General features: G+C 35.4%; 1 protein-coding gene across 1 annotated transcript in view; it reads right to left on the bottom strand.

Moving 5' to 3' along the window:
• Positions 1-571: 571 nt before the first annotated feature.
• Positions 572-9,172, bottom strand: part of ube2g2 (ubiquitin-conjugating enzyme E2G 2 (UBC7 homolog, yeast)) — a 37,688-nt gene continuing 29,087 nt past the window's right edge. The window contains exons 5-6 of the mRNA XM_088930725.1: positions 5,067-5,207; positions 572-4,664 (exon numbers count right to left, since the gene is read on the bottom strand). Coding sequence (XP_088786851.1) covers positions 4,552-4,664; positions 5,067-5,207 — 254 coding nt within the window. The 3' untranslated portion in view covers positions 572-4,551. The remainder of the gene's footprint in view (positions 4,665-5,066; positions 5,208-9,172) is intronic.

Here is a 9,172-nt window from a genome sequence, read left to right as displayed (position 1 = left end):
CCCCAAATTCCTTTTTAACCTCAAGCACAATCTTTTGGTCTGTATAATCAGAGCATATGAGGTGTGGGGCCATGGAAAAGCTCTTGAATACCCATCTGTGACACTGCAATCTACTTTGGCAGAAAAATGTCCAGTCTTCATGATGGCACTCATATTTCGGTGACAGCTTTAACTGCAAGAGCTGTGTATCACATCAAGCTTCTAATTTAAAAATATTAACCTTTTAAAGTTGATAATAAATCCAGCAGGGCCTATGTATTTATACAAGCTTAAAGTAAGACTGTTCTGGGATGTGGATTGTGTGCTTTGACACAGTGGTTGCTCTTTCTCAGTAATAAAGAACTTCAGTTTTTATCAATATCCATCATGGAATAGTAGAAGATTTTGGATTGCTGTTGAACAGCTAAATGCCTTTAAAAAACTCATTCCTATTTTCAAAGAATTTAAATATTCTGTTATTCTCTAGTTATTTGCAGATGACAGTTCTATGTATATTTTACTCTTGTATCTTGAACTAAAATGTAAATTCAGACAGCTTACAGTTCCATAGATTCAAGAACTCTAGAAAATAGGAAGCGATAAATATGTTTATTTGTAATCTTCTCAAACACATCTGCTTTCAAATGTCGATTACACAGAAATAAAAAATGATCGCAGAAAGGGCATAAAAGTTTTAGTATTGCTTAGTTTGTAACAGAATTTTAAGTTACTGTTAGATGTGCAAAGTACTCACTTCAAAGGAGCATGCTTATATATGTTTTCTAAAGTATATAAGTTATTGGAAGCAATGGTACTCCTCTAAGCAGCTGGCAGCTGGCAGCAGGATTGTTTTAATAGCCACTTGATTGCATAGCTTCTGTGTAACCCCTGTTCCATTTTTGTTTTATTGGGCAGCGTTATAAAAAAACATCTACTAACATGATTGTCCTCTTGGATTGTCCCATTTCATGTTTCAAAGATTACTTAACACTATTTAAATGTGGTGTGGTGGTCCATAAGACAATTAAAATGTTTTACAGTAAATGTGCTGTTATGTGCAAAAGGATCTCTTATCTTTTCCATGACAAACTGGTCTGAGACAATACCTTTTATACATATATTTTACCTAACTGCTTGACTGTTATATTGAAGTGACTTTACTTTCAGAGGGAAGCTAAATGTATTTATATATTTCTGAATGGATAATATAAGCATATCTTCAACCTAGTCAAGGATTCTTTAAGAAGTCATGCTAAGCATTCTTCATCTCTAAAATACACATAGCAATTTGCCACCTTCTACTATTCATATAGTGAAATGGTTACTTACTCTAGAATTTGAACAGTTCAAGTTCATAAAACACTCTTTTTGTAATTTGGGTGGGCTGCAACTCCACTGAATGGCAAGAGAGGCATCCAGTCCTCCACTAAAGCTCAGGAAAGATCGTGTCTATGAACAGCCCTGACTGAAAAAATACAAATTTCAGGAATCAAGAAAATATATTCATCTACCAATACCTGGCCCTTACATTATTAATGTTCTGGACTCAAGTTGCTAGCGTTGTTTTTTACGTTAGCATTAGCACTTTCACAACTACAGTACTTTATATCACCGATACAATGTATTTAACATTTTGGAACACAAAGTAATCTGTACAGTGAAACTGCACAATAAAATAGACTGATGCACAAAGAAGAGTCAGTCTAAATTTTATCATTAACACATTGATCACATACATAATGCTATTTGCATTTTAAATAGGATTTGCTGATTGAGTTGTACTGCGATAATTATGATATTTACTTATGATATTTAAATTCAAAGCATAGTTCTTCTGTTTATGGACAGCTGAAAATGAATAGAAAAGCTTAATTAACTATACAACATAAAGCCTTGCTTTTCCATAGATTGTAATGTATTTCTTTAATTAAGCTCACTTACGTACTAAGGCGCTGTTTGCATCTGCATTGCATCTCTGAAATAAAACAGACTGTGACTGCCTAATTTGTGTAATCTAGTCCTTTTCAATGTAAACCTACCCAAAAACCAATACAAGTTTTTTTTTTTAAGTTAATGATCTTATACACTAAACTCAAATTCTTGCAGGCCACTTGGTCTTTTCCCCATGCCATCAGAAACCATTTTAAATTCAGATCATGCAGACATTGTTAAAAAACATCCACACAACAATTTCTATACATTTCAAAACACTTAAACATCACACCAAATATCATGCTAATTATCAAGTCAGCAAGACACCAATGAATGATGTGTATGTACTAAGAAGTTGGGTTACTGTAAAAAATATTGCTTTAAATCCAAAATTATCTAATCACATTCTAAGAACCTTGTGATCTTACTAGTATTATGTACATATGCAAATGGCTCTTAATGTGCTTGTTGTACACAGGCTGAAATAAAATGGCATTATACTTCTACTACATTCTATTGGCAAGGGGTGTGTCAAGAAATGACCAACATAAAGCTATATAGTAACCTATTTACACTATAATACCAAAAGTAATGGACAAGCCTCTCTATGCCAATAATGGATTGTACAAGAGCCTTTTAGGTATGCAGAGGATGAGGACTGTAGTTCAAAGGTGTATACAGTATATAGGCATTTGGAACCTCATGCATCTGACTCCTGTCAGCAAGATAATTTAGAACAGAAAGCATTTTAGTGAGGAATGATGGTTTGTTCAGATATCATATGCTTATGGGACTGAAGAGAATTCATGGCTTTTACAGTTTAGTGAGAGGAATCCAGACCAGAAGAGTATGATGGTAGATCAGGCATGAGAAACAGTGAAATATGAAAAAGTTAAAAAGCCCAGTAGATCAATGTCACAGGCAAGTGACAGGCAAGCTTGCACCGAACGTAGGGAACTGCATGCACAAAGATTTTATGACAGAACACTTTAAACCAAGCCATTGATCACTTGTAAAAGCACAGAGATGAACACAGGGGTTCTGGAATCATTAATAACTTGGGTACAGAAACTGGGAAACAGCATGTGGAGTGATAATAGCTGAATCATTTGGATGGTATCCAATGAGAAAGTCTGGGTGTGAAGGCCTCCAGGAAACGGTTTTGACTAACACACTAACACTGTCCCATCAGAACATTTAAGCATGTACCAAGGTACTTTGGAAAATCATTGTACTAGCAAATTGAAGGAGCTCCTGTACATATGCCAACTTAATGACGTGCTCTATCACAAAGCCAGGAGTCTAAAACAATGGTTTGAAAGAAAAGGACTGGAAACATAGCATGGTCTTCCCTGAATTATTGCCCATAAAGCACCTTTGGGATGCACTGGAACAATGAAACAGGAAGAGACCTTATAGAGCTAATTCTTCAACTGCATTTACGACTGCACCGAAAAATAAGTGTTCCTCAGGTTACCTATCAAATGGTGATAGGATGCTTTCTTTCTAGTACTTTAGCAGCCATTAAGGTCAAGCATGGTCCTAGACCCATTACATTTCTGAACAGCTGTGTCACCATTTCATACTTCTGGTAACGCAGCAGAAGAAAAAACACTTTTTAAAAAAATACTGATTACCAAATTGGTTTAGGTTTCATTTATTTAAAAACTATGCTTCAGAATGTTGTTTATGTGACCTGCCCTTACAGAACCAGGGTTTTATAGGTAAATTCTCTATTCTACAATATAAATCTAAAAGACAAGCTCCCAAAAAAACATTAAAAAAGTCACACCCTTTACTCCCTTTGCAGATATTTTTCCTAATAAAGTCAGAACATCTGCAAGAAGAAACGAGACAGAAAAGCTTCAAGTTGAGAAACTAGAGTGGGAATAATAAAATGCATACATGAATTACACACAGTTAAAGGTAGGAAATGGGTGTCTGTGTTTTTCATACAGAACAAACCTAGAAATACAGGTCACTACATTCATTTGTTTGGCTCGGTTTAATGTTGCCATCTTTTTAAAAGCAGTGCTTGTTTCAAAATTATAATCTATTTAAATAAAAGTCTAAGGAGACAGGTATTTTTGAAGTCTGTGCCTTATGGAGCAGTAAGCATTGTACAACCCTTTTTGCAAAGGAAGAAAAAGAAGTCAGTATCACACTGCAAGATAAGCTTGCTTTTCTGGTAAATACAAAGTACTCTTCCAGATTTTTCTCTGTTAAGTAGGAATACAGCCTTTTGTCAGAAGTATCTTTTGTACAACAACCTAAATGCTGTATAATTATTATCTCACTGTAATCATACAAATAGACTGTTGATGAGACAAATTCTGTCATAAATACTATTTCCTGTATTATGAAAAACAAGGAAGTTGGAAAAGTAAGATGTAATGAGAGAGGGAAAACACAGGACAAATGAAGGAACCCAAATCTATTGATTTTCACCCACACTGTCAGTGTTCCCAACAACAGGCCCTCAACAAAAATGAAAGCAGCTGGTAATGCATAGCACAAAGTCCAAGGAAGAGAGAGAAAAAGGGCCATCTCTTCTGCTTTAGCAATGTATTTCCAGTCCTCTTTGTGAAAATTAAAAAAGAAATAACATCAAAGGTCCATTAGGTGGAGACATTGGGAGCATTAGAGCCCCAGGGATTTGCGTACAATCTGTTGAGCAATTCTGAAGAACTGGTCTCTGTCTTCACGCCACATCTTTGATGCATCGACATTGGCTCCACTCTCATCATTTGGCTCTTTAAAATGCATATAAAACAGTGATAAAAAAATAAAATTATTGCATTCAGTGTTACAGCATAAGTGACAACAATGTTTAACTCTAAAGAAAACATCAAAATGTTTGTCATTCATGGCAGACTAACACTTTTAGCATAACATAATATTTAGAGTTATCCATTTAGCAAATAAGGATTACAATGTTTATTTTAAACTGGTAAGACAATGATTTCCCCCTTGATTAATTCATAAAATTACTTAAGCAGTGCTTGTGGCAAAGACCTGTAATGGACTGTAATTAGACTGCCCCTCCCCTATAAGGTTTCAGTTTGGAAGCTACACTATATTGCTCATCATCTTCACAATAAAAGGCTCCCTGACCTGGGCTCAGTGTTCTCCCCACAGAAAGAAGAGCAACTCACCAGCCAGCATGCTGACCACGGACAGCAGAATCTTCTCCACACTCTGGACTGGACTCCACCTCTCGGCACTGCTCTCATAACCCATAGGATCATCTCCTGGGGCATGTAAGATGGAAATACAAACCCGTCCATCAGGGTAGACTGAGACAGTATAACACAAGAGAAAAAAGCCAAGAGTGAGTAAAAAAAAAAATTCAGCTTAAATACATTTAAAACTTAATAAATGTAGTACAGGTTCCACAAGAACTGCTTACTTCTTGCAAGTTCATGAAAACCCAGACATCGTTTATGATTTCTTCAATGCAGTCTAAAAATCAGAATGTCTGGGATTTGGACTATGAGTCTGCCTTACACCTAGTGGCTTGAAAACACGTACAACCTGTTTAGTTTTCTAACATTTTTAAGGATAAAAAATGAATGGCTTTGCAATATGGAGAAACTTGGCAGAAGTGCATTTGAAACTGAAAACAGTATGCAAAGGGATTCAACTAATGGGTAGATGAGGTACTTCACCTAAGTATATCAAAAGGGCAAGATAGATTGGATGGCTTTCCTATAAACGCTCTTGTTCTTAAGATTCCAAGGTTTTCATCCAGAAAATTCACATTGCAAATTATTTTCTGCAAAATAATTAGAGTCTGGGTGATACTTTTGTAAAAGGGCAGGAATCTAATTTTTTGGACTAATGAACAAGGACTCCATCACAGCAAATTGAACAGTGTGTCAATAACACTTATCATTACTCCACTATTTTATAGTCTTTTACCAAATATTACTGACCAAAGGGCATCAGTTACACAGTGTAAAGTAATCATCATTTTTAACTACTAAATATCTTGGTAAAGGTGGATATATGCCATGAAACTGTCAGTTGGCAAAATGTGAGGAAATGTGAATGTGAATAAAATGTGTAATGACTTAAACACTTCCTGGTGTTGTAGCAGTAGTGCAAACTGTTTTAGCAGAGAAGGCCCTGAAGAAAACTCGGCACTCTAATCTGAAAAATCAAAGCAAACATGCTGTTATATCAGAAGGCACAGACCTAATGAGAAATGGATGATTATATCTCTGGTTAGTTTCTGCCAAACCAGGATAGGAATCCACTTTACAATCAGATAACCCCTTCATTTTGTGTCTATAGTCTTATTCAGCACACTGATAAGACTCTAAACAGGAAGTGGTTTATCTGCAATATTTCCTTAAGCACATAGAGTACTTATATTCTAAGTGATCCAAAATACTGACAGAGTGAAAAGTTGCAGTTCCAAACAACTGCAGGCCTGAACAAAGACTGGGGCCGGAATTTAGTTCATTCCCTGGCAGGTCTTTACAATGTGTTATAGAATAAAAATGTAAAATCATTCTCATCACTTATTAGACCATGAATCCTTGTGCATTAACAAAGCCTTACAATGGAATGGTCAGTGTGAAAATGTTTATTTCACAACAGAGTTTTGAATCTCAGAACTCCCTGTTAAGATTGAAGGACCGGTATAAGCTCAAAAGTTTGAAACTGCATTAAATAGCAGGCAAATACTAGTGAGTACACCATGCAGGCCTCACAAGTCACAAATTGGAGGAGTAGTCCATTTGATCTAACATGGCTAATAGCGAATTCCTGACCACAGGCTTAATTTACTGCATGAACAAAGCTTCATCATTACTAAGAGGGACGTTTAATACTCACAATCAAAAAGATTTTATTGTTTGGAATTAAAAAATGGTGAAATACTGAAATCCATTTGATGCATAATGAAGCAATGCACCGTGTCCCATATATGAGGCACTGTCAATCTCAAGAACTAAATGACAGAATCTGTATAATCGAGTGCCATTATTACTGAATACAGCACACATTGCTCAAGCATGTTTAGTGAGTGGCTATAGGAAATCAATTTCACAAGCTGCTTCTCAGTTAAAGGATTAAGGTTTTTTAGACCCTTGATTTTCATTTTTATTTTGTGTAGGCATTATGTCAAGAAAGTTTATCTAGTAGTTTCCTATGGCAATCATCTTATGCAGTGTAATAACACAAAACTGAAATAGGCAAGAAACATGTCAAATGTGTCATCCTGTCATATATAAAGATTTTCTCACAGAATGATTACTGGATCTGGGCCAAAACACTACAAGATAAAGGCAACAAAATCAATTGTACCGCGGTATTCTCTTTATTCATCTAGACACCTAACAATTAACTCCAGTCTACACCTATGCCACTGAACTCCACCTACCACCACTAAGAATTCCATTCACTGACAAGGACAACAAGTTTAAATGCATTTTGCTTTAAATTAATGCCTTGCGACATACTCCTTTCAGAGGCCCTAGTGGAAGATGTTGCTTTTCATGAAAGCTTACAGTGAACATCCAACCAGTTACCCATGCAGCACAGGTTTCTAGCATGAATGCAGATTGACATAAGAAAAAAAAAGCAGTGAAAAAAAAAAGATACCAGTGCCTTTAATCACAGGGACTTCTTTTCAACCAAAACTTTCCTGACTTAAGATCAGCAACCTACAATAGTCTTCCAATTGTACATGCTGGTTGTTTAGGACAAATAAAAGGCTATTCACCTACCATTTAAAACAAATGGTCTTCTGTATCACTTTGAAACTGAGACAAAGCAAAAATCTTCAGTAAAAAGCTTTTACTGAAATGGGTTTACTTTAAAAATATGTATCTGTTTACTGTAGTAGTATGTTCCCTAAAAATAAAATTTAATTTTGATTTTAACTAATCTGTAATCAAAGCAACACTGATTTCAAGATAAATGTTACTTTTGATAAAGTTTCTAATCCTGGTCGTGCAGAGTTAGTGTCTGTGGAGTTTCATTTCAACTTACAGCATAAATTGATCCTGTTAAGTCAGTAAGTCAGTAGGTTAGTAGGTCCAGTAGGATCAATTTAACATCTCCCAGCTTCAGGTACTACTTTAAAGAGACCTTGAAAACCTGCAGATACATGGGCCCTATAGGACAAGGACTGCATACAGTACCTCTGGTTTATACACACACATAGAATTTAAACTACATTGATTTCTGTTAGATACTACAAAATAACTTAAAAAGACTTTTAAAAGTGTTCTAGAAAGACTGAAAACTGATATAACTTCCATGAGACTTAAACACCTAAAGAGACATTAATTGTAGTACTAATAGTACTGTAGTACCATTGGTTTAATTTCACATTTTAAGAGGTTTAAAAAATGTTCTTTGAGCCTAAAATAAAATCCTGTCCACATAGAGATCCAAGACTTTTCACACCTTTCCCACTCCAGGGACACTTACGTTCTCTTTTTCAAAAGTCTGACCTCTCTTTCCTGTCAAAATACTAAAACATTTAGTTCTATCTAGCATTTAGCCAATTTATGTCCGTAACTTACAAAAGCGTTTGAAACTTGCTCTTTGCACTGACCTTCACCTATTCAGTAGGACACTGAAATGCTACTGGTTACTATTTTTAACAATTTCGATCTACATTTCTTAAACATTTAAAGCTTATTCCAAAGTAGAACCATATTAAACCAAGTTTATCATGCCATCATTCATGACGTACAGTATATCAATCATGATTTTAAGAGACCTTAAGCTAAATAGCATACATTTCTACAACCGTCCAGAAATTAAACTTCAGTATGGAAGATAAAAAAAATTCCAATTAATATACTTAAGCACAATATTTTTCCTCAGGTGAGAGAATATTATATTTTACTTTAAGAACAAGACAGAGTATGTTGAAACAAGTCTTTTTCAAATGTCACCACATGCTGAGAAGATTAATGATGGAGTGCCTACCAGAATTTAGGCACTCGTATGAATGCACCTAGAGCAGTTTTAGTAGAGTACTGGATGGCATGTTTCGAGGTTGGTTCACAACCCTTTGTAGATGGTCAAATACAGGTTTCAAAACACAGAGGACTGATAAATTGAAGACTGAGCACAAGTTGCGCAAGAGTGATACTGTAATTACCACCAGCACATATCAAATAGCACCATCATTAGGATAAAGAAAAAAAGTTGCAAAGTTTGGAATGTGCTTGCTACCTCTATCATTACCTGCAGCTTTAATGTGTGTCAATATCCTATAAAGGTCTTGATGTGGGCT

Source organism: Atractosteus spatula, chromosome 13, assembly GCF_055471065.1.
Source record: "Atractosteus spatula isolate fAtrSpa1 chromosome 13, fAtrSpa1.hap1, whole genome shotgun sequence".
Taxonomy (NCBI): Eukaryota; Metazoa; Chordata; class Actinopteri; order Semionotiformes; family Lepisosteidae; genus Atractosteus; species Atractosteus spatula.
This window is presented reverse-complemented; position numbering and strand designations above follow the sequence as displayed.